At 47.9% G+C, this 26,342-nt stretch overlaps 1 protein-coding gene across 5 annotated transcripts in view; it reads right to left on the bottom strand.

Moving 5' to 3' along the window:
* The window catches only part of CRHR2 (corticotropin releasing hormone receptor 2), a 210,135-nt gene that overhangs the window by 30,303 nt on the left and 153,490 nt on the right, over window positions 1-26,342 (bottom strand). For all 5 annotated transcript variants that reach the window (XM_083467114.1, XM_083467115.1, XM_083467117.1 and 2 more), the window contains 5 exons: window positions 26,210-26,327; window positions 20,307-20,460; window positions 18,339-18,399; window positions 17,133-17,205; window positions 4,688-4,773 (listed from right to left, as the gene is read on the bottom strand). In XM_083467114.1, coding sequence (XP_083323240.1) covers window positions 4,688-4,773; window positions 17,133-17,205; window positions 18,339-18,399; window positions 20,307-20,460; window positions 26,210-26,327 — 492 coding nt within the window. The remainder of the gene's footprint in view (window positions 1-4,687; window positions 4,774-17,132; window positions 17,206-18,338; window positions 18,400-20,306; window positions 20,461-26,209; window positions 26,328-26,342) is intronic.

Genomic DNA, 26,342 nt, shown 5'->3' with positions numbered 1-26,342 from the left:
TGACGATTTATTATACAGTGGAAAGGACGATAAACTTGCACAACAATTTGCCACAAAGCTTGGAGAAAAGTTTCAGATAAAATCACTAGGCACTGTATCTGTTTATCTAGGAGTTAAAATTCAGCAAGATGAAGATGGGAACTATTGGCTCAGCCAAGAAGCTAAGATCCAGCAGTTGCTGGAAAGGTTTAAAATGGACAACTGTGCTGGTGTTAAAACCCCAATGGAGTTAAGTTACACAAAGGATGCTCAAACTGAGCAACAGGCAGGGTTCTGTAATCCCGGGGTTTACCAGTCAGCGATAGGCAGTCTACTCCACATTGCACAGTGGACTCGGCCCGATATAACATATGCTGTCAACATGCTGTGTAGACAAGCTGAAAAACCATCAATGCATGCTTGGCAAGGAGTAAAAAGAGTTTTAAGGTATCTCCAAACTACCAAAAGGTTTCGCTTAAAACTATCAGCAGAGGGCAGCACACAACTTGAATGTTGGGCCGACAGCAGTTGGGCAGATGCTGGACCAGATAGAAAATCAGTGTCAGGAATGGCGATAAAATTTGGAAATGCACTAATTGGTTGGAGATCAAGAAAACAATCACTTATAGCTTTAAGTTCAACTGAATCTGAGTTCAATGCATTATCAGATGTATGTAGAGAACTGGAATTTTATAAGCAACTGGTGCAAGAATTGTTTGGAGAATGTTCCCTACCTATCAGAGTGTGGGAAGACAATCAACCTTGTATTAAACTAGCTAAATCAGGTCAATTCAAGGCACACACAAAACACTTGGATATCCGTTATCAAAATGTATGCCAAAGTGTAAAACAAGGTTTAATTGAACTAAAGTATTGTCCAATCCAAGAAAATCTCGCAGACGGTTTTACAAAAGCTTTGAGTCCGCAATCTCATAAATGTTTCTGTTCAGGTTTAAGTTTGAATTAAGGTTGGTACAGCTCAGTGTTACGAGCGAGAGGGGGTGTTGGTATTAAAGGGTTAAGAAGCTCTAATCAAGGCTCTCTAGTCACTGAGCAGCTGGAGGTCGTTAAGCTTCCTGGAATGTGAGTTTGTATAAATAGTCAACTCACTCCTGTGTTTGCCCTTTTTCTTCCTACCTTTTCCCCCCTTCCTTTTTCTTTTGGAGCGTGTTTGCTGAAACGTGTGATTCTTCACCAGGGTTTTTTGTTTTGTGTAAATAAACCTTTTATTTGAGTTCCAAACCGCTTGCTCCAAGATTCCTTTGTTGAAAAGATGCTGACTCTCCAGCCCTTCTTGAGCCGCTGTGCGAAATGCTCTGCTGTAATGGGACATTGTGGCATCGGAAGCGCACTGGACATTTGATAAGCATTAAACTAATTAAAGTTTAATGGGACATGTACCACTTCAGGATATGGGTGGTGCAAATCATCAGCTTAAATACTCTACCAACTCTTTCCCTGTGAAAAATTAGGAGGTTGCAAGCCAGGCTTTCCTCTAAACCCTAGTTTTCTATTTGCGAGGAGTTCTTAACCTCAGACATGCAACCCCAACCCCTGCTTTCTGAAATGTTACAGCCCTCGGAGGGCTGTGCCATGTATCTCCTCTGTTCCCCATAATTTGACTCTGAGATGCTTCATGTTGCTATTACCCAGATTTCTACAGTTGGGTCTATAGAGCTAGGTAGCGCTTGCTTAGTTTGCTAACACAACCTTGAGCGGAGCTCTTCAGCAGTTCAGGTTCAGCAAAGTTTATCTTAACTTTGCAAAAAAAAGGGGGGAAGAGCTGGGAGAATAGAGGACTTGTAAAGAGCAGATCAGCTTATTTTAATTTGCTTGCAGAAGCGCTGCTTTGCAAAGTATTAGCTGGGATCTAGCAAGTAAGCTTTCGGAACATTTAGCTTAATTGCCAATAAATTTGATTCCAAAACTCGAAGGAAGGCGGAGCTGAACAGGGGGAGAGAGGGCAATTTAGCTTTCAATGCAAGAGTGAGGGAAATGGGTCTTAAAGGCAAGGTTTTTCTTGCATAGAGAGGGAAAGTCAGCAGTACTAAATATAAAATATGAGATAGAATGAGACTGACAGTCATCTGATCTCTTGTAGCAAGGAGGGGCAGCCTGCGGTCTTCCAAAAGACTACAACTCCCATCATCCATGACCATTGATGATTATGGCTGGGGCTAATGGAAGTTGAAGGGACGTGGGTGGTGCTGTGGGTTAAACCACAGAGCCTAGGACTTGCCAATCAGAAGGTCGGCGGTTCGAATCCCCGTGACGGGGTGAGCGCCCCTTGCTCGGTCCCTGCTCCTGCCAACCTAGCAGTTCGAAAGCACGTCAAAGTGCAAGTAGATAAATAGGTACCACTCCAGCAGGAAGGTAAACGGTGTTTCCGTGCGCTGCTCTGGTTCGCAAGAAGCGGTTTAGTCATGCTGGCCACATGACCCGGAAGCTGTACGCCGGCTCCCTCGGCCAATAAAGCGAGATGAGCGCCGCAACCCCAGAGTCGGCCACAACTGGACCTAATGGCCAGGGGTCCCTTTACCCCTTTACCTTTAGTGGAGGTTCAGAGTCCAAGAACAGCTGGATGACCCCTTGTTTCCCCCCTAAGCAAATGCACATTTTGCTATTACGAAATATTCTTAACCTGAGCCATTCTACGACACACAAACCGTCTATAATTGAAGGAGGTAATGTTAAATGAAGAGGTAGCAATTGGCAGTGATGTTCTTCAGCCTGATTCCAATCACTACTCTCTATTGAATTTTCTTTATAATAACTGGTGTCTTTCGCAGTGAAATGAAACCTCGACACCCAGTTGACTTCATAGTGATTAAGGTGAAGGAGTGTTGAAATGACATGTTTAAGCAAATGAGCTTTGAGTTTGCCAGACTGATTGGCAATTTCTAAGGTGCGTGGGGGATGAAAGGCCACAGGATTTCAGAGGCTCGGGGGATTTCCAACTGGCTTCTCTCAGATTTCAGAACACAACCCAGCGGCGTGGCTTCACTTATGTGTAAGAAATATGTTAGTCATGATTTTATTTGTTTATTATTTAATCCTGTATAGACAGACTTGGGTTGTAAAGCCGTCTATAAATTTGTGAAGTAAACAAATAGCTTGTTTTCTCCTGCTCTGGAGGGTAGGACTCAAACCAATGACTTCCAGTTACAAGAAGGAAGATTCTGACTAAATATCAGGAAGAACTTTCTGACGGTAACAGTGGAACAGACTCCCTATGGAGGCTGTGGACTCTCCTTCCTTGGAGATTTTTAAGCAGAGGTTGGTTGGCCATCGGTCATAGATGCTTTAGTTGAGCTTCCTGAATTTAAGGGGGCTGGACTAGATGACCCTTGGGGTCCCTTCCAACTCTACAATCCCACAATTCTACGATTCTATTATTCCATGAGGCAGTCTCCTGCAGAATACATGGGAACCACCTTACATCAATCTGCCTTATATCAAGTCAAACCATTGGTTCATCTAGTTCTGACATGTCTCCAATTTCTTTTCAAACCTTTTATTGGCATCACCTAGAAACATCCAAGGGATGCGGGTGGTGCTGTGGGTTCGAATCCCCGTGACGCGGTGAGCTCCTGTTGCTCTGTCCCTGCTCCTGCAAACCTAGCAGTTCAAAAGCACGTCAAAGTGCAAGTACAGTGGTGCCCCGCAAGACGAATGCCTCGCAAGACGGAAAACCTGCTAGACGAAAGGGTTTTCCGTTTTTGAGCTGCTTCGCAAGACGATTTTCCCTATGGGCTTGCTTTGCAAGATGAAAACGTATTGCGAGTGTTCCAATTCTTTTCCGCTCCCCCCCTTTTTCTAATCCACTAATCCACTAAGCCTTTAATAGTCGCTAAGCCTTTAATAGCCGCTAAACCGCTAATAGCGCTAATCCGCTAAGACAAAAAAACTGCTAGACGAAGAGACTCGCGGAACGGATTAATTTCGTCTTGCGAGGCACCACTGTAGATAAATAGGTACCGCTCTGGCAGGAAGGTAAACAGCGTTTCTGTGCACTGCTCTGGTTCGCCAGAAGCAGCTTAGTCATGCTGGCCACATTACCCGGAAGATGTATGCCAGCTCCCTCAGCCAATAAAGTGAGATGAGCGCCGCAACCCCAGAGTCGGCCACGACTGGACCTAATGGTCAGGGGTCCCTTTACCTTTATCTTTATAAACATCCAAAACAAATCAATACAGAATTACCACTTCCCCAGTGGCACAAAACATTTGCTAAAAGAAAGGAGGCAGAGCAGTCTATCATCACATTTTTAGGTCTCCAGGCAGAACGGGCGTCTGCAGTGTATTTCGACGACAAAAAACGAAATAGAGATATTTAGCCACTAACTTGGTGAGCTCCTGATCATTCCCCAGTAATAGAAAATGTATGACCTCCGACTCTGGTTTCCATTTGGGGATACAGAGTTGATCTAGAAATTGCTGACAGAGATCAGCATATAATTTACAGTTAAGAACCATATGTGTAAGGGTTTCCACCAGGTGGTCTTCACATGGACAAGTTCTTTCTCCTTCCACCCTGCCTGAGAACCTTCCCCAATGGAGGTTTGATGGATTTGAATTATGGCTGGCAGCAGTTCTCCAGTTCTCTCCCACGCTCCCTGGAGATTGCTGGGAGCTGATCCTGGGACCAGTGATTGGTTAGGGATATAAGGGGAAAGGTGATTTTTTCAGCAGCGCAGCACTCAGCTTACCTGTACTGTATTGTTTCTGAAGTCGTCGACGCTCTCAGCTTTGTCATTAGAATCCTAACTATGTTAAACAGGAAAACAAAATTTATCTGCAAGAAAAATGGGGGAGGGGGAGAGAGAGGAAACAAGATCAGTGCCGATAAACACGTACGAGGCGCAACGAAATGATCAATGTGTTTTCTGCGGTGCAGGAAGAGCTTCTCCTCTTGCAAGTTGTGATACAATAAAGGGAGTGAAAATTAAATTGGCCTTCTTCCTGGAGAGCCGTTGCTGGAGTCTCCCTCTTTTCTACCTGTCTGAGATGAGTTCCAATAAAGGAGCAATATGTTCAGGTGGAATGAAGGCACGCTCATTCCAATCCTGAGCCGCAAAGGGCGTTGAAGAGGCAGTTTGGGGAGGGGGCAGAGAAATGGTTATCTGAAATCCGAGCTGGCAACTGGCAACTCCCCAAATTAATTTTATTTAGCCCTGGTGACTCTCCTAGCTGTAAGAATCAGAGACTCCGCAGTTCTGCAACTTGCTTTCAGATCTGTGCCTGCAACAATAGCATGGTGCTGAAATCTGTCTTCCAGTTTCTGCCGAATTTTCTTCCCCTGTGAGAGAGGCTCCTGTTTTTCTGCTTGCATTAGAATGCCTTTAGAACAGGCATAGGCAAACTCCGGCCCTCCAGATGTTTGGTACTACAATTCCCATCATCCCTAGCTAACAGGACCAGTGGTCATGGATGATGGGAATTGTAGTCCCAAACATCTGAAGGGCCAGAGTTTGCCTATGCCTGCTTTAGAATTTCAGTAGGTCTGGGGATCTGAGCTCACTGTTGTGAAGCGGCCATAAATAGTGGGAAGAACTACCTTTACACTGTTAATCAGGATTCTGCACCCATTGAGCATGCTCTGTCACCAATGAGCTGGGTTCTGGAGGTTTTAACACACATTCACACACCTCTAGATCATCCCCCCCCCCATATCTTTTGTATTTCTGCAAAACCTTGAGCCTGCTGATATCTCCCTCTTTTTTGTGGCTGGATGGTGGCATGCGGACTATTACAGGAACGGCACTCACACCCTGAACATCAGAAACAGCAAGACCGCAGATCGGAGGGACAAACTGCAAAGGATGGCGTTTGTACCCTGCTTGTGAACTCTCAGCAGGCATCAGTCTGGATGCAGAAGGCTTGACCAGGTGGGCAGGCCAGCTGGACCCAGGTCTGCTCCAGCAAGGCACTGCTTTTGAAGGTCTGTCCCCTTGAACTGGGACATGAGAGCCAAACGCCCCCCAGGCCCTTTCTCTCCAAAGCCTTTTGTGAGATGACACCCAGTAGAGATATGAGAGACGTTTGGAATAACAGATTTGGCTGAGTATAGTGATCTTTATGATCTGAAAGTTCCTCTTCAGAAGGTTTGCCTCAAAGGCACGAACTGATAAATGGAAATGACAGCTCCAAACTGATCGTATTTATGGCAGAGTACCATTGCTGTATGCCTCGGGGATGTATCGTTCTACTTAAGCCAAGAACTATTTGTTTTGCTGGGGCTCGGAGGTGGAAGTAATTACCAGAACCTGTTTCAATCTAGTACAGCCAAACCAATTCAGGACCCTGGTCAGCTCCCAGTGGATCCTGCGTGCTGAGCTGTGATGGACGTTGTTTCAGCAAAGGACCAGAATCATTTGAAGGCTTGAGAAGACGACGACTGCAAGGACTACCATTCCAGCCCCTCCCAGTGCCTCTCTTCCAGGACATAGAATCATAGAGTTGGAAGGGACCATGAGGGTCATCTAGTCCAACCCGCTGCGATGCAGGAATCATCTGCCCAATGTGGAGCTCTAACCTCTGACCCTGAGATTAAGAGTCTCGTGCTCTGCCAATCTCCCTGCAATCCTTAAAGGACTCATAGTGGAATCAGATTACATGTTGGTGGAACAGGGGAGTCACCCTCAGAGTCTAAGGGTGATGGAAGAACCATGTCCTCTGTCCTCAATATAAAAGCAGGTACCAAGGGCTCCTGGCCCTGAGTAGGGTGGCTTGGGATTCATCTAAGTCCTCCTCAGGGCAACCTTGGGGCTCGGATGTAGGGGATACGACACCGACTGCTGCTTCTCCGTAGGAGACCTGTGTGTTGCATGGTTGAGGGGTGAGTTCTGCCTGGTGCATTCTTCTTCTTCTTCTTCTTCTTCTTCTTCTTCTTCTTCTTCTTCTTCTTCTTCTTCTTCTTCACACAATGGGGAAGCATTGAGCCCCTGAGTTATAAAAAAAATCAGGACAAGGTTCCAGCAAGAGCTTATTTTCTAGTTATCAAAAATGGTCCCCTCTTGCAGCACACGAGGAGGTTTCATGTGCATGCATGAGTCGTTCTGCATCCTACTGCAGACACAAATGTTCCAGGCGCATTGGTTTGGGAGGTGGGGAAGGAAGAATGATGCAAATCAACAATGGCGGTAACTCGGCAGGTTTTGCTGGAGGAGGAGAACTTGCTGAGGTGAGGAAAATGAGGCCGGAGCAATAATGAAGTCCTTTCGGTCCTTGGAGGGGAATAAAATGCAGGATTCCCCTCTTCATTACAGCAAGGTCTCTTTGCTGATTCACCATAATTGAGAGACTGAAATGCTCTTGGAAATGGAGTGGAGAGCAAGGTGAAAGGGAAATTCGCCACTCTCTTGATCCATCTGTTCTCTGGCTGTGCCTCCCCAGAGCCGTCTTTCCCATTGGTGTTAGTGGTTCTGTGCTGGTCCTGTGGGTTACCCGAGAGGCGAGGTCCAAGTCCGGTCCGTGGTTAAAGGTGCAACGTGGAGGCAGTCTGTAGTAGCTGAAGCTGGGTGCAGGGCAGGGAGTTGGGTGAAGTCAGGGACAGGCATGCAAGCAGGGAGCCAGGGCGGGTCAGGAGCTCAGGCAGGAAAGCAGGACAGGGCTCAGGCAGCAACCAACAATGTTGCTCCCACAACTTGGGACTGGGCTGGCCAAATTTTATGTTACTTTTTGTTTATGCAGAATCAGTAGTGCTACAGTTCCTGAAACCAGACACCGAAGTGAGCTCAGTTTATGTGTTCTGACTTAAATACATTTTAGAGGCAAAATGCTGAGGTTTCATTAATGCCGGAATATCAGAAAGAGGCAAATCTACAGCAGTGCCCCCTCTCATAACCTGAAATCAGCAAAAGGAGAAGTTCGTGGAGAAGAAGAACAAGAACAACAAGAAGAAGAGGAGGAGTTTGGATTTGATATCCCACCTTTCACTCCCCTTCAGGAGTCTCAAAGCTGCTAACATTCTCCTTTCCCTTCCTCCCCCACAACCAGCACTCTGTGAGGTGAGTGGGGCTGAGAGACTTCAAAGAAGTGTGACTGGCCCAAGGTCACCCAGCAGCTGCATGTGGAGGAGCGGGGAAGTGAACCCGGTTCACCAGATTACGAGTCCACCGCTCTCAACCACTACACCACACTGGCTCTCTAAGGAAGTCTAAGGAAGGCAAGGAGAGGCTGAAGAGATCTCCTTCTTCTCTTCCTCCTATCAGAGGCAACAAGAGCCAGGATTCAGAGAGCTCTAATCCTTTACGCCAACAGGCTGGTGCTAGAGCCACACTATTAATAGTTCACAACAATGTAGAGCAGCCTTGATGCTTCTGAAGGGTAGCACCCAAGAGGGGCAATATATATTTTCATGCCACCATATTAGCTCTATCTGTTTTCTTGATTTATTTTCCGATCACCCTGCTCAGTACTTTTGCTTTCAATATTCTGCTCAATTTCTTTAAAATGGATTTTTAATTGTATTTTTATAGCACATGTTTACCTCTTGCTTGCCGGTTAATGATTGTAATTTCCTGAGAGTTGCTTAGAGAATTTGTTAAATTAGGGGGTTCTAAGATGAGTAAGCAAATAAATAAATAAATTGAGATTCAAAGAGCTAACTAATGCTTTAGGCCAGATACCAGCAATTTAGTAACGATAATAATTCATTATTTATACCCCGCCCATCTGGCTGGGTTTCCCCAGCCACCATCACACTATTCAATGCTGTTTTGTTCTTTGACAACCTGGTCCAGAATGTCCTCCATTCAGGTTTTGGAGTTGGGGGCGGGGGCGATGCTTTACAGCTGACTATCTGTGCTTTTAAAATTGCTGTTATGAATCAGTTACAAGACCACGGGCCATTTCCTAATTGCTCTCTTAGCAGGAGACGCTTTCTTAGTAAGCAAAGCTATTATCCTGAATAATCATCCTTTGCTGATGTATGAAAAGTAATGCCAACCCCAAATCCTGTGATTTGATAACCCGAGCTCTTCAGCGTTTTGTCAGCCTGACCTCGCTCAACTAATGGTCTCCTGACCTCCAGATTTCTTCTTCATTTGCCTTTTCAAATTGCCTTGATGTTCTTGAGTAAGTCTCATTTCCTTTGAAGAATGATACGCATCCCAGAAAGAATCCCTCCCTTTTAGGATTCGCGGAACCATTTTGAGACGTGAGCCAACAGCAGGCAACTCCTTTTAGCATTGTTCCTCCGTCTCCCTGCTGTGTCCCACAAGGGCAAATGTCAGGAGCCAGAGTCAGGAGTAGGTCGGCAATAAAACACCCGGTGTGGGTGAAGTCAACTCTTTGTTCAAAGAAACGAAAACAGGCCTAGTGACCGCAGCAGCTCAGTAGGTTTTGTCCCAATGGGGCAGTTGTGAGGACTGAAGGTCCCTAGCTTCCCACCGCTAAGTTTCCTTCCCCAGTTCCTTCCCCAGCAGCCTAAGGCTCCTTCATCTAGTCTCTCTTGGCTCCACTCTCTACATTTCTCTGCATGTTCTGTGGGACCAGGGAGGAGGGGAGCTGGTCACAGCAGGAGGGAAAGACCCCCCTGGCTTCTTCAGCAGCCTGCCTCCACTCTGCCTCTTGGCCCTCTTCCTCATCAGCTTCTGTTTCTGCCTCTGGTTCTGGACTGCTCTCTGCCACAGCCTCTTCATGCTCACCAAACCCTGTTGCCTCATCAACATCACCACCATTTATTTATACCCCACCCATCTGGCTGGGTTTCCCCAACCACTCTGGGCAGCTCCCAACGGAATATTAAACACACAATAAAACATCAAACATTAAAAACTTCCCTAAACAGTGCTGCCTTCAGATGTCTTCTAAAAGTCAGTTAGTTGTTTATTTCCTTGACATCTGGTGGGAGGGCTTTCCACAGGGTGGGCGCCACTATCAAGAAGGCCCTCTGACTGGTTCTCTGCAACCTCACTTCTCGCAGTGAGGAAACCACCAGAAGGCCCACAGAGCTGGACCTCAGTGTCCGGGCAGAACGATGGGGGTGAAGATGCTCCTTCAGGGATACTGGGCCAAGGCCGATTAGGGCTTTAAAGGTCAGCACCAGCACTTTGAATTGTGCTCGGAAACGTACTGGGAGCCAATGTAGGTCTTTCAGGACTGGTGTTATATGGTCATGGAGACCACTCCCAGTCACCAGTCTAGCTGCCGCATTCTGGATTAGTTGTAGTTTCCGGGTCACCTTCAAAAGTAGCCCCACATGGAGCACATTGCAGTAGTCCAAGCAGGAGATAACTAGAGCATGCACCACTCTGGCGAGACAGTCTTCAGCCTTTGACACCTCCTGCTCCCAGTCTTCTTCCACTAACCACTCCTGTTGTCCCACCACCAAGCCCCTGGCTCGTAGCCTTCATGGGTTCCCCAGCTCGTGTCTCCCACCATCCCTCTGTATCCAGTCAGTCAATGACAGCAACCCTGAGCCTAAGGAGGAGGTAATGGACAGGCAGTGCCACTCCTAGACTAGTTTTATAAGCTAGAAGGTGGGGAGCCACAAATGGGCTGGCAGAGGGCAGATTGATGCTGGCGGGGCAATGCCCAGTTCACTCTAATGGAGCAACATCAGATGTTTCTCAGCATCTATTCCTTGCCCTTTGGGGCAGTGGTGCAGGCTGGGCTCAAGAGGGAGCCAGCAAGATCCCTGCTTTGCAGGGGGGTTGGACTAGATGGCCTGGGACTCAGGCTTGGACTCAGAACCAGAGGAGTCTCAGTCTGCACCAGATCCTTTGCCTCAGGCATCATCTGAACCAAGTCTGGGGCCTGATCCTGAAGTCCCAGTCTGCACAGGTTCCCCTGCAGCAAACACTAGCTGGGCTGAGTCAGGGGCCTGAGCCTGCCCTGGCTCCAGATGCGGGGATTACCTCATTGCCCTCAACTGGGCCATCACTTACAGCTGCTCCACTACCAGTTGGGTCAGGAGAGGCTGAGGCGGCCTCTGGGTCTAGTAACCCATGGACGTCTCCCGAGCTGCAGAGACTAAGGTCTGAGAGAAGGAGAGACCTGAGTACTCGCAGGAGGAGTGCTCACCTTTGGGTAAAACAGGGAGGTGAGTCAATGAGGGATCAGGACCGGCCGTTACCCCGACAAAGATAAAAGGCTGTCGGACCCCGCCGCAGGTTGCGGGAGCAACATTGCTGTATGCTAGATCCTGCCTGAGATCCTGTACCTGTCCTTGCCTGGTTTCCTGCCTCATATCCTGCCTTGGCCCTGTCGGACTGACTTCGTATTCTGGACCGGTCCTGGACCACGTTTCAGTGGTTATCCCCGGGCCCAGTGCACCTTTCCAGCTTTACTATCTTACAATTCGAAGAGAGCAGGCAGCAGCAGCAGGAAGTAGCTTATGCAGTCAAATCATGCCTGTGAGCCTCCCCAAACCTGATGCTGGCACCAAAGCAAATTGCCTTGCAGGTGTGATATTATGCAATATCACCGAAGCAGGTGCAAAGGAACATCTCGGTCAGTCTGTGCAGGCCAGAGATGAAGGGAAATGAAAGCATCTGTGGGCTAGAGGCTAGACCCATGCATCGCGTGCATTATGAGTCAATTAGGCCAAGTCCTCTGGGAAGGGGGGTGAGGAGGGTGGGGTTTGAGTAACTGGAAATACAGAGCACTAACAAGCTCTTCCTGCTGCCCGCAAATGCCACGGAGTGATTCAGAACCTGCGGCGGCTGCCGTTTGTTGCAATTAGTCAGGTGGTGTCGGGAGTACAAGGGACAGTGCTCTTTCCCCTAAGGCCTGGTGCAACGGCTCCACACATCATCTAAATCCCCATAGCCTTTAGTCTGCTTGCCAGGGGTTCTGGAGATGGAGACCGTCAGACAGAATTGTGCAGTCCAGGCCGCTCTGCCAAGCTCCGAGCCAAAAATATATATTAAAAATCCACGCTACAGCTGGTCAAAGGCCACTGGTTTTCTGGGCAACACTGTAGTGCCACCAAGAAATTAAGAAATTAAGAGGAGCCCATTTTCCCCAAGCAATCTGTTCTACTGGCCATGAAAGCTGTGTAGCTGTCTTCGCTGTCAGAGGCAGCATGCTTCCATGCCCTCCAACATTTCTCAGATGAAAATAGGGACACCCCCTTCTGCATCAGGAAGCTTCTCCCATGTCTGATGTCTATCACATACGTAGATGCCATATGCACATTGACATTGGCCACCTTGAGCCAATTACAACCAATCCTACCTCGCAGGATCGTTGTAAAAGAAATGGTCGAGGGAAGGATACTATGCAACACCTTCCACAGATACATGGAATGAAATAAGCTGCCTTGAGTCCCTGTCAGGGGAAAAAGTGAATAATAATAATAATAATAATAATAATAATAATAATAATAATAACGGCAACACTGAGAATGATCAGGAACATACCAGAGAGTAAATCCTATTGAACTCAGTGGGATTAAAAAAGGTAAAGGGACCCCTGACCATTAGGTCCAGTCGTGGCCGACTCTGGGGTTGCAGCGCTCATCTCGCTTTATTGGCCAAGGGAGCCGGCGTACAGCTTCCGGGTCATGTGGGCAGCATGACTAAGCCGCTTCTGGCGAACCAGAGCAGCGCATGGAAACGGCATTTACCTTCCCGCCGGAGCGGTACCTATTTATCTACTTGCACTTTGATGTGCTTTCGAACTGCTAGGCTGGCAGGAGCAAGGACCGAGCAATGGGAGCTCACCCCATCACGGGGATTCAAACCCCTGACCTTCTGGTCAGCAAGTCCTAGGCTCTGTGGTTTAACCTACAGTGCCACCCGCGTCCCCAGTGGCATTTAGTTCTGAAAAAAATGCTCCGTATTGCAGTGTAAGGCTGCCCTGTCTTTACCCAGTTACCTGGGAGTAAGCTCCATTGAATGGAACTTACTTGTGAGTAGACAGTGTAAGGCTCAGTTTACAATCAAGGTATAAACATTATTCCACCCATTTCCTAAGACATGGCTGGCTGCGGAAGAAATGCAATGAAAGAATTTAAAGCGGACCTTTTCCTTCAAAATTATAGGCAGGGCTTTGTATACACCAGACTTCCACCCTCACCTTCGGCCTGGTCTAAAAGTCCACTTATTATATTTGTGATGCTCAAAGAAGACTGAAAGGAGGAGCGAATGGCAAAACCACATGCCTCCCCGCTGGCTCGTTTTGAATATTCATCTTGAAACGTGAGCAACTTGCTTCCGGAAGAGTGGCAAGGGATGAGGAAACGAGGGATCTTTGCAATCAAGGAGCTATTTTGCGAAATGTTTGGAAATATATCTGAGGAAGAAAGTGGGGCGGGCCGGAGAACTCCACACAGCCTCCCCAGACAGATGCACCCGGGAAGAGTTCTGTTGGCGGGCATTGTAAGGATACCATGATTCCTTGCTCTCTTTTCAGAGGCAGAGCGGTGTAATGGTTAGAGCAAGGGGGCAGAGTGCCCTTCAGATGGACCCCAGCATCAATCAGCCTCAGCCAGCATTGCCAATGGTGTGATGAGAACCGTGGTTACGAGATGGGCCACTTTGGTTATAGTCCTCCGCCTATGTGAATTATAGGGAAGCCAAGTTACAGGGAACCCGGCAGAGGGTCTTCTCAGTAGTGGCGCCTGCCTTGTGGAATGCCCTCCCACCAGATGTCAAAGAGAACAACAACTACCAGACTTTTAGAAGACATCTGAAGGTAGCCCTGGTTTTTGTTGTTGTTGTTTAGTCGTTTAGTCATGTTCGACTCTTCGTGGCCCCATAGACTAGAGCACGCCAGGCACTCTTGTCTTCCACTGCCTCCCGCAGTTTGGTCAAACTCATGCCGGTAGCTTTGAGAACACTGTCCAACATCCTCTGTCCCCTTCTCCTCGTGCCCTCCATCTTTCCCAACATCAGGGTCTTTTCCAGGGAGTCTTCTCTTCTCATGAGGTGGCCAAAGTATTGGAGCCTCAGCTTCAGGATCTGTCCTTCCAGTGAGCACTCAGGGCTGATTTCCTTAAGAATGGAGAGGTTTGATCTTGCAGTCCATGGGACTCTCAAGTGTCTCCTCCGGCACCATAATTCAAAAGCATCCATTCTTCGGCGATCAGCCTTCTTTATGGTCTAGCTCTCACTTCCATACATCACTACTGGGAAAACCATAGCTTCAACTATAGGGACCTTTGTTGGCAAGGTGATGTTGACAGCTTTTTAAGATGCTGTCTAGGTTTTAATGTTTGATGTATTATTGTATTTTAATATTTTGTTGGAAGCCACCCAGAGTGGCTGGGGAAGCCCAGCCAGATGGGCGGGGTATAAATAAATTATTATTATTATTATTATTATTATTAGTGGTGGTGGTAGGGGCCTCATGGGTCACCTAGTTCAACCCCTTGCAATGCAGGGGTCGGAGCTAAAGAATCGCTGACGGGTGGCTGCCCAACTTCTGTTTAAAAACCTCCAAGGAAGGAGATTCTGTGACAGTAACCCTGAAGAACCGCTGCCAGCCAGTGTTGACTGACCCAGATGGACAAATGGTTCCGACTCGACACCAGGCAGTTTCCTGTGTTTCTAAATATACAGGCTTACCGCTCCTGAAACATGGAGATCCCATTTGTCTGCCAGGACCAACAGCAATTCATAGACATGTTTAGAGCTGATTGGCACTATCGAGCAGAAAATTGACGGGCTGCGTTAAATTTGCTAAAGTGAATAATTCCCAAGCCGTTCTAAGCCATTCCGCCTTCCGAGGCTTCCTGGTGGTCTGTCTTGCAGCGGTTAAACACATACAACGAAGGTTCCTGTAAACTGTCGTGTAGCGCTGTCTTAACACAATTAAGGGGAATCTGGTGCCAAGCGTGTTTCAAGGAACTCATTAAGTGCATTTATCATCGTTTCCCACAAATCAGCGGCTCTTTTACGAGTCTGTTGCCTATCGTAAAAAAACCCAACCTTTTATTCACTCAGCAGTATCAACCCCTACCATTATGATTTCCATAAATAGAGTGACAGAGGCCACATGTCACAGTTTTTAAAGCTCTCTCTCTCTCTCTCTCTCTCTCTCTCTCTCTCCCCCAACTTCTAACATTTGGTGCTATAGCACAGAGGTCGGAAGAAATTGTTCCGGGACCTACTGATAGCTTGAAGTAGACCCACAAAGCTTTCTGATCGCCATTTTCCAAAGCCACTTCCGAGCTGGGGAGGAGGTGGGGTTGTGGGCTTCACGCCCACCCCATGTGCGCGGGGGCTGCTCCCAGCCCCCGCGAGACCTAGGGGAATCCTCGGCTGCGCCATCCACCCAGCCAGCCAATCGGGTGGCTGGGTGTGTGTGTGTGGCCTGCCCTATTTAGGGCTGGCGCGGCAGAGGCTCGCCCTCTTTTTGCAGTGCCAGTTGACTCCGGTTTCCAACCCTCCCTCCCTTTAGGCAGGCTCCTTGACATTGCTATGGACTTCGGTTGGTCGCCGCAAGGGGCCTGGTAGGAATTTTTCCCAATTGGCAAATTTTTAGCCATTTGGTTTTTCGCCTACCTCGTAGCAACTCGTCACAACTCCGCGGTTTTGGCAGTTAGGCATTAGTTTGGGAGGGTTAAGTGTATTTTGGGGGGGAGGAAGCGCCGTCGCCTCCCCCCACAGCAAAGGGTAGTCTGATAAAGGACTCTGGGGGACATGGCCCTGTCCGAAGCCTATGGAGGTGTGGGCCTAAGGCACGCCCCCGAGCGGTGACCCCGGGGGAGCTCCTAGTTGATGTGCCTCAGCAGGACTCCCCCTACTGATGGTTAACCCTCGCCGGTCTTCACGCAATTGGCTGAAGCCGGCTAGTCGATAGGACCAATGCCTAAGCATCATTTCTGTAATCAATAAAGTTGTGGCGTATTTCGCCCATTAACCTAATACTCGGTGTATCGTGCCTTTATTTCTTCCAGGGGTAGGCGGGAACTCGCCACGCAAATGGACAACTGTGTTAGCAGAGAAGACTGGCCTTTTTTTTGGCAAATGGAGCGCTTGCTCCACCAAGACAGACAGGTGTGAGCTGGCTGGTGGCCGACTGAGGTTGGCTGGGCAACGCCACATTCTCTGTAACAGACCATTTCCCCTCTCTGGATGTAAACTGGTGGGAACCAGCAACCAAGCAGCTCCGTTTCCCCTTGCCCCGCGATAAGCAAGCAGCAGACAGTGGAGAGAAGGTGTTTATCATGAGAGAGGGCAGGGAGCCCAGTCTGCAGGCGGCTCACTCCAATCTCTTTCTCTGCAGTTTGAACTGCTAAGGATGCTTTTATGCAAGGAAGAGAGATGCTCTGCCTGGAATGTTATTAAGAGCTTATTGGCCTCCGCTGGTTTCTGCTTCCTTCCTGGCCTCGCTTCTCACCTGGGCTGACAATATTGTGTCTGCTGGAGCCTTGGAGATGGCAAACCGGCCAATTAAGTCGTCTCGTTCCCGGCTGAGGAATGATCAGCCACCAAATCCCAAGGCAACAAGAGAAGGGCTGCTTTTGAGGTAAAGCAAAATCAAAAAGGTTGGCGGGGGGGGGGGGAGCAGCAGAGAGGACTCTTTCCTGCAGCTGCTGATGGGCCTGAAAGACATCTTTGTGCCGTTAGGTGGTGGTACCAGGATCATAGCGTGCAGCCTTGCTGGGATCGCCTGCGGAATTGGTTCAAAAAACTGCATATGCATGCCAAGCCTTCTGCTGGAAGCTGCCCAGAATGGCTACAAAAACCTACCCAGATGGGTGGGGTATAAATAATAAAATTATTATTGTTGCTGTTGTTATTATTCTGTGGTCTAAACCACAGAGCCTAGGGCTTGCCGATCCGAAGGTCAGCTGTTTGAACCCCCGCGATGGGGTGAGCTCCCGTTGCTCGGTCCCTGCTCCTATCAACCTAGCAGTTTGAAAGCACATCAAAGTGCAAGTAGATAAATAGGTACCGCTCCAGCGGGAAGGTAAACAGCGTTTCCATGCGCTGCTCTGGTTTGCCAGAAACGGCTTAGTCATGCTGGCCACATGACCCGGAAGTTGTCTGTGGACAAACGTTGGCTCCCTCGGCCTATAGAGCGAGATGAGCTCGCAACCGCAGAGTCGTCCATGACTGGACTTAATGGTCAGGGGTCCCTTTACCTTTACCACTCTGTAAACACGGTCAGGTCACATGAAAACCTTAAATCCAGGTAGAAATTGAGACAGGTGGAGACAAGCCTGAGGAGGCTTCCAGTGCCGTTTTTTTCCCTTACCAGCAAGACAAGAATCACTGGTCCTTGGTAGATGTAGTCTATATACTTCCCCGATTCCTTTCCAAACCAGCACCTGCAAACAGAACATCATTTCTTAAGCTTGTGCAAATCTCACTGTGGCGTTTGCCTCCTAGGAGGGTCATAAGGAAAGGATTAAACGAGTGTGATGTGATTGGCCAGAGAGAAACTGAGGGGAGGAGTTAGAGTGAGAGGTGGAGTTGTGTGAAAGTCAGTTGAGAGTGGGGAGTTGGTGAAGGAAGAGGGAGGATATAAGTCTGTGGGTTGGTCGTGTTGTGTGGTGAGAGAGTGAGAGGAACTGTTAGGTGGAGTCAGAAAGATAGTTGGGATAATCAGTTTGAAGTTGTTAGGAACGTATAGGACAGTAAAAGAAACTAAGATTTAGAAACTGCCACGAAAAATTAACTGAAACCATAAGCTTGTTCATCCCTATAAAATAAACTTGATTATTTGTTAATGTTAACAACTGTCTGGACTCTGTGTGTACCCATGAGAAATGGGTTGGTGGCAGCGAAGAGGCAATCACAGTGGTGGCACAGGGATCAATAGACCGTCAAACGTCCGGGGACCCTGTGTGATCGCCACACTCAACTATCAACTAAACTAGACTAAGGCTGGCTTTGATCTTGAAGGATTGCACACAACTACATCTTCTGAGATGCCATTTTGTTTTTCAGCACAATTGCGCATGGGAAAGGAAACGGGTGAATCTGGTGTGTCCCCCCATTGTATGCGCTCCCTTTCAACAGACGGTAATGGCAGATTGCAAGTTTCCAACAGCCCTTGCAATGCGCATACATAGTCACATGTCTGAGGTGCACTCCTCACTTTCAAGTCTGCTGTGGAGATGAGGAGATATTTTCCTCCTTCAGAGTTTACACATTCTCTCACATGCCAGCCAATTAACAAGCGTTTGGCTGGTTCTTAGCAAAAGGATGAGGTGAGGAATCGGGAAGAAATGGCCATCAAACAGCTGTCGGGTACTTGAAAATATGTGGCGACTCCCTTCCTTCAAAGCAGCCAGCTCTGGAAACTGACAGATAGAATCCTGTCCATCCTAATGTCGTGACAATTTGCACTTTCCATTGTCCCTGGTTAGAGCGCATGCACACAGACGCTGGCGCCTGCTAATGTGCCTTTTGACTCAGCTCCTCGGTCATGAGAAATGGATGAAAAGGTTTTACTCACTGCTCGTTTTCATAATGCAGCTTGCAGACAGCCCAGGCGATAATAATTGGACAAGGAATACCTGCAAAAGCAGTGGGGGAGGGGGAAAAGAGAGATGGTCCAGGTAGCTTTGACAAATTAGTGTGCCTTCTCTGTGTTGTTGTGCAGCCCTCTTTGCACACACACACACACACACACACACACAAACCCCATGGACACCTTCACCCCCTTTTGTACCTACCATAGCTGTCAACCTACAGATTTGTAAATAAGGGACCAGAAGCCTCGAAAATAAGGGGGGATCAGCAGCCAAAATAAGGGATTTTGCTTAGCTTATACCAGGGGTCTGCAACCTTTAAGACAAAAAGAGCCACTTGGACCCGTTTCCGAAGAAAAAAAAACTGGGAGCCGCAAAACTCGTCATTATAAAAATAACTTTTTTGTCACTTTTTTATTATTTCTTTGTTTGACCCCTCAGAATTACTCCTCCTCATAGAAATAAACGTTAAATTAACAAGTTACCTTTTTTTTGTGTGTGTGTTCTTCACTCCCCTTCAAAACATTGACCAGCGTACATGCCTCCTTTCAATGCAGTGACCAGCGTACATGCCCCTTACAATGTAGCGGGTGGGCGGGAAGGTGACATCGGGACGGTGCGTGACTAACGCACGCACCGCCCCCATGCGACGTCACAGCCAGTACAGCGCCCACCACAGTGGGGAGTGTTGGGGAGCACAATGTGCCTCCTCCCCTCGCTAGTATCCGCCCTAGAGCTGCGGCAAAGGTGTAAAAGAGCCACATGCGGCTCCGGAACTGCGGGTTGCAGACCCCTGGCTTATACAGAAATCCACCACTGATGGAGCCATGCTGCTTTTGCTGCCACTGACTGTGTTTTGCAGTGGGTTGGACTAGATGATCCTAAGGGTCTACAACTCCCACCAAAGAAGAGTGGCAGACAAAACTGATGAATGATGTCGAGATGGCAAAACTTACAGGCAGAATTAGAAACCAGGAAGAGGACCTTTTAATAAATAATGGGGAAAGTTTATAATTTAGTTGAAAAGCTATTGTAAAGAGTTACATACATTGGTAGGATTGACAGAAAACTTGTAAAAATTTGAACTATGGATGGACAAATGATTTATAAAAATAGAGTTATGAAAGGGATGCAGAGGGGGAAGTCCCTACATTAAGATGCTGCACTGGTTGGAGGGTATGCTAAGCAGCACGTCGGGGCTGCTGTCATCCTGGTACAAGGAGTTCCATCAGCCCTTCCCCGCCCGAGGGGGGGGGGAGAGAGACTCTCGCCCATGCCGCCCGCAAGCCTGGCATGAGATGGTTGCGGCGCCGCAGCGGCCGCTGAAGCGGCGCCCTTCTGTGTCCCTCCCCATCCCCTCCTCTTCCTCCTCCCTCAGGCCGCCTCCTCAGCAGTTGCTGCCGCCTCCGGCTTCCCCTGACAGCGCGGCGGAAGTCTCACAAGAGAGGGGCTGCCTGCCCGCCCGCCGCCACCCGTCTCCTCACGACACGCCCCTGAGGGGGAAAAGGGAGAGACAGAGACATGGCAGCTCGTGCGCACATGCTCTCCAGCAGCGGAAGACCCCGAGCCACTGCTTCGCTCCCGAGCCGGGCGAGCATGAAACCCAGGAAATTTAAGGGACATCATCAATAAGGGACACGGCGCTGGGATAAGGGAGTTTCCCGCCAAATAAGGGACGGTTGACAGCTATGGTACCTACTCTTTCTCCCAGCCACAAACGCCCACTCGACCGCTTCAATTGGCAGATTTGGCACTGCTACTGCTGCCCCATAATATCTGTTCTGCATTTGTAAGGACTTGATTTATTTTATTTTTTTTTTAGCATGGCAGCACCCACACTTTGGACCTCCCTGCCTATTGATATCAGGCAGCTCTTCTCTGCTGGCTCTTCTCTGCGAGACCTAAAAACATTTTTTGTTGTTGTTTAGACAAGCCTACAGTGTGTTACTTACACCATCCGATGAAGAGGAAAACCCACTTCCTCAGCTTGTCTGTCGAGTAGGTCATGACGATGGCCGTGTGCAGGTAGCAGCCTTCCACAAACATCCAAAAGAAATTGGTCACCACAAAGTAGTTGAAGATGGCTGTGATGCAGCGGCACCACAGCTAGAAGGGGAAGCAGAAGGGAAGCACAGGTGAGGCCTACAGGGCAGGTGAACACTTCCTCATTAAGTTTAATTGGTTTAATTGACACTGAAGTGGGAATGGCTATGTGTATTCATGAAGGCTTTAACACGGGGGTTTTCCATGGGGCTACACTGATGGCAAGAATAGGACTCTGAACTCTAACGGAGTCGATAATGAAATATGGTTGTTTTCTGCTAACTAGCACAGGAGTGTTTAACCTTAGATCACATGAGAGGTATTGAATTGCAAATCTGCCGTCTTGGAAGGGTGGCATCTGCCAATTTTTTTTGTTCCCAGACTCTGTGAGATATAAATGACGCTCTCCAGGTAAACAGCCTAAAACAGGATGCCGGATGGAATACAGGCTGTGGGGAGAATCAGACCTCTGCTTCTAGGTCTGTTGGAATTATTTCTGTTGGAATTATTTCATATTTTGTCAGGTACTTGGAGCGTATGCCTTGGACTGGCGTATGTCTTATAGAACTGTTTGGATGTATCATTTGATATTACTGTTATGGTATGAAGAAAGTTCTGCAAGTAAAGTTTTTAATTAAACTAATGGGCCTTGACAATGTTTTTATTCCAAAAGGAGTTCGTTTTTATGCATCCAGTTGCTTCAAACTGTGCAATATTAATATCTGTAATATTCCTGACCTGCTGGGATAATTCAGCCTGAACAAGACTTTTTATTGTGCGCCCGCAATATACAAGTGAAAAGAATTGCAGAAATCTATTTTGCATTTTTCACATTGACATGTCCTTCAATGATCACAGCAACCTTGCAAGGTGGGCTAGGCTGAGAGATCCATGATAGACTTAGGGTAGGGTTTGTTTGTTTTTTTGGCTGAGCAGAGTCTGCCAGGTCTTATCTATATATACCAGGCATAGGCAAACTCTGCCCTCCAGATGCTTTGGGACTACAATTCCCATCATCCTTGACCACTGGTCCTGTTAGCTAGGGATCATGGGAGTTGTAGTCCCCAAAATCTGGAGGGCCTCATATATACCTTCAGGTAAGCGCCATTGAAAGCAATGGAACTTTCTTATGAGTAGACATATATAGGATTGCCCTATTTCTCATGGTGTGGGGCACTAGGTTTTTGAGAATGCACTGATTCCCTGCTCCCTAACGAATGGAAATAATATCCACCCAACCCTTTGTCTGTTGAGAATCAGCAGGTGTTGCCCACAATATTGGAGCAGATTTTTCCATCCGAAAGGACTAAAAATGCCACACTGTGTTAGATGGGACAAGGGTCGGAAATGTTATAGGGCAACAGCCTAGGCTCCTATATCTGAATGACTCTATTTGAAAAAGAATTAATTAAAAATACATTATTATTATTATTTCAAAAAAGTTTCCGCTTCAGAAAATGAAGAAAATGGCTTAATTCCCTCCAGACTCGCAAGCTCACAGCTCACGAAGCATGTGATTAGACATACCATTCCTTAAACAGGTACTAATCAATTCTCCTTTTCGGAGAGACATAAAATTATACAGCCAGCTGATTAAGCTGAGCTAAAAGAGAGACCTTGTCTTGTCTCCCCAAGGAACCCGAACTCTGGGCTTCATTTGCACAAAACAGGAAAGATTTCAATGCAGGGGGAAATAAGTGAGGGTACCCCACCCTCCCTCTCTCGCCCATGCAATTAAAAGGCAAATGATGAGCTTCTCGTGATCAGTAGATAAGTTCATTTTCATTCTCAATTTACCTGGAACTCATTTAAGAGGCAAATAAATCGCTTGGGGGAATCAGGTCAATGACCCATCTTGGTCCAGCATCCTAGCTATATTCAGATGGGCTTCGACACCATCTGCACTCTGTACTGGATAGCTCAGTTGGTTAGAGTGTGGTGCTGATAATGCCAAGGTTGCAGGTTCGATCCCCTTAAGGGACAGCTGTATATTCTTGGGTTGGACTAGATGATCCTCAGGGTCCCCTCCAGCTCTACAGTTCTATGATTCAAAGAACTAGGACGCCACTTTATGTAAGTCTGGCTTACACCAAAGAGAATCCCGGGAGCTGTGGTTTGTTAATAATAATAATAATAATAATAATAATAATAATAATAATAATAAGAGCCAGGCTTAGGGCGGCTAACACCACTAAAATTACAATAAAAACATAATAGGGAAAAAACAAACCCAATTTAAAATACAGGTTAAAATGCAATTTAAAATGCAGCCTCATTTTAAAAGTAGCCCATAAATCAAAACCATAAGGGGGGGGGGGTCAGACTGAGTCCAAACCAAAGGCCAGGCGGAACAGCTCTGTCTTGCAGGCCTTGCGGAAAAATGTCAAGTCCCGCAGGGCCCTAGTCTCTTGTGACAGAGCGTTCTACCACATCGGGGCCAGTACTGAAAAGGCCCTGGCCCTAGTTGAGACCAATCTAACCACCTTGAGACCTGGGACCTCCAAAGTGTTGTCATTTGTGGACCTTAAGGTCCTCCGTGGGGCATACCAGGAGAGGTGGTCCCATATGTACATGGGTCCTAGGGTGCTTACAGCTGGTAGGAGACCCCCCCCCCCAGTCCCCTCACAGAGCTACAATTCCCAGAGTCCCCTGGGAAGAGGGATTTGTTGTTAAACAACTCTGGGAACTGTAGTTCTGTGAGGGGGGTGAGGGGGGTGGTTTCTCTTAGCAACTCTCAGAAACCACATCTCCCAGGAGTCTTTGCGAGTTGGGGGGGGGGAGCCAGGACTGGCCCAGAATATTTGCCTGGACGTTGTCCAGGATAACAAAAGAAAAGGAGAGATGAGTTAAGGCAGAATGAGGTGAAAACCATAATTCTGAGGCGTTGACAAGGAGGGGCTATAAATTCAGTCTGGCACAATCCTATTATTTAGGACTGGGCCCTGTCTAAGAGGCAGGGGTTATTTATAGGAATGATCTTTTCTGGGGGAGAAAAGATTAATGGATTGAATTTGTTTCCCCTTCCTTCTTCTCAAGGTACCATCAAGACCTGGGTGAGGTGTAGCATCATAAATTACTTTAAAGTTCTTGTAAGGATCAGACTATTGGGGGGGGGGGGGGAGAAAAAATGAATGCATATAGCAGGGTCTAAAACTTTGGGAATAAAATGCATTTGTGTGTGTGTGTGTGTGTGTGTGTGTGTGTGTGTGTGTTCAGTACATATAAAACAAGCGAGGTCTGCAACAAAATGTTGCAGTGCAGAGTACTTCTGCTTAGAGTGCCTGCCAGCCAGCCAGCCAGCCTCTCCCAGGACGGTCCATTCCATTCCTGCTATGTTTCTGAGTCCCTCCATAGCTCAGTGGCCATAGCCTGGCAGCAGAGGACGTATCCTGCATGCAGACGTTCCAGCTTCAGTCCCCTGCATCTCTGGGTAGGGGTGGGAGAGACCCCTTCTGAATCTACGGAGAGCTGCTGTCAGTGTAAACAATACTGAGCTCAATAGACCAAAGGTCTGTCTCAGGATAAGGCAGGCATAGGCAAACTCGGCCCTCCAGATGTTTTGGGACTACAACTCCCATCATCCCTGACCACTGATAGCTAGGGATGATGGGAGTTGTAGTCCCAAAACATCTGGAGGGCCGAGTTTGCCTATGCCTGGTATAAGGTTGCTTCCTAGGTAAGCCGCAGTGTTTGGACTCAGCCTTAAGGGTAGCCCCATGTGGAACGCATTACGGCAAACCAATCTTGATGTTGACAATGCACAGATCACTGTGGTCAGGTCATCCCTGTACAACAACGGCCTCTGGGGCACCAGCCCAAGCTGGAAGATGGTACGCATAGCTACTGTGACCACTTAAGCTGAGGCCCTCCCTGCCTGCAGACTGCCTCGCCAGAATGGTGCATGCTCTGGTTATCGCCTGCTTGGACTACAGCAATGTGCTGTACATGGGGCTACCTTTGAAGGTGACCTGGAAACTGCAGTTAATCCAGAATGCAGCAGCTAGACTGGTGACTGGGAGTGGCCACCGAGAACACGTAATACTAGTCTTGAAAGACCTACTGTACATTGGCTCCCAGTACGTTTCCGAGCACAATTCAAAGTGTTGGTGCTGACCTTTACAGCCCTAAACGGCCTTGGCCCAGTATACCTGAAAGAGCGTCTCCACCTCCATCGTTCTGCCCGGACACTGAGGTCCAGAGCCGAGGGCCTTCTGGCGGTTCCCTCCCCGCGAGAAGCGAGGTTACAGGGAACCAGGCAGAGGGCTTTCTCAGGAGTGGTGCCCGCCCTGTGGAACGCCCTCCCATCAGATGTCAAGGAACTAAACCACTATCTGACTTTTAGAAGACATCTGAAAGCAGCCCTGTTTAGGGAAGTTTTTAATGTTTGATGTTTTATCATGTTTTTGATATTCTGTTGCAAGAGTGGCTGAGGAAACCCAGCCAGACAGGTGGAATATAAATATATCATCATCATCATCATCATCATCATCATCATCATCATCATTACTACTACTACTACTACTACAACAACAAGGGAACCAGGTGTACGCCCAGATGTCACACCAGCTCTGTAAAGGTGAGCACTACCCTGTCTCAAACAGCCACCCTACTAGGCTGGGGAAGGCTTCATGGAACCATGATACTATAGAGTTGGAAGGGGTTGTGATGCCCATCTAGTCCAACCCCTAGTCCAAAGCAGGTGTCTTTTGCCCAATGTGGGACTCAAACCCACCACCCTCAGATTAAGAGTCTCATGCTCTACCAACCGAGCTATCCCATCTGAAGACCTCGGAACCACCTGCCCGCAAGGCCTTTGTCTTGCCAGCATTCAACTACCGGGTCCCCATCCATCCACCCTCCCACTTCGAATTCGCTGTGCCTGAACGCATCAGTTTCCCGGCTTCTTTTCAGCACGGATTGTTTCAAAATGAGTTTTCAGCATCCTTGCATCATGAGCGCTCCAGCCCGTCTGGCTTACAAGCATCCCTCTGGGCCAACCAGGTGGCAGGGCTAGTGCAGGAGACCACGTGGTATGTGTGGTACCCAGCTCCCACCCTGTTGCAGACTAGAACACCACCCGGCCCCCCAAAAGTCAGCCTGGAACACTGTGAGGCAGGATGGATTGCATTGCAGGAATGAATGAATGAATGAATGAATAAATAAATAAATAATTTTTTATTTATACCCCGCCCTTCCCAGTTCAGAAAACCGGGCTCAGGGCAGCTAACAACCAATTTAAAACACTTAACTGATGCAACAACAAAAAAACAGCATAAAATACAGTATAAAACGCAAATAACAATAAATTCAAAATTCAGAAATCAATTTTGGGGGGGAAATCCATCCAATAAACATTAGATAGTCACCAGGGCTAGCTGGCTAAATTAGTCCTATTTAGGCCAGCGAGGAGACCAGGGGAGAACCAGCTGTGGGATCCCAGAGCGGGTAATCTTCATAAAAAGGGGAGGGAGAGGGAAGGAAGGGGAATAAAAGATCAGGCTAAGAAAGCCAGGCGGAATAGCTCTGTCTTACAGGCCCTGCGGAAGGAGGTTAAATCCTGCAGGGCCCTGGTCTCATGGGACAGAGCATTCCACCAGGACGGAGCCATCACTGAGAAGGCCCTGGCCCTGGTGGAGGATAATCTGACTTCCTTAGGGCCCGGGACCTCTAAACTATGATTATTCATGGACCTTAAGGTCCTCTGTGGGGCAGACCAGGAGATGCTTTTCAATTCCTACTGCTTTGGTTGGTCTGCAATCCCTGCATTGCCAACTGCAAGATGCTTAATTCTATGATGATGATGATTTAGTACCTCATTGTTTTCGTGGATGTCGTGATCTATCATCTGCAGCAAGAACCACATCACATTCCTCAGGATGAAGGTGGTGATCAGATTCCAGTGGATAATATTCCGAAGGCATCGGATGCTCCTAAAGAGGCAAATA

Source organism: Podarcis liolepis (genome assembly GCF_965112155.1).
Source record: "Podarcis liolepis genome assembly, chromosome: 12".
Lineage (NCBI taxonomy): Eukaryota > Metazoa > Chordata > Lepidosauria > Squamata > Lacertidae > Podarcis > Podarcis liolepis.
This window is presented reverse-complemented; position numbering and strand designations above follow the sequence as displayed.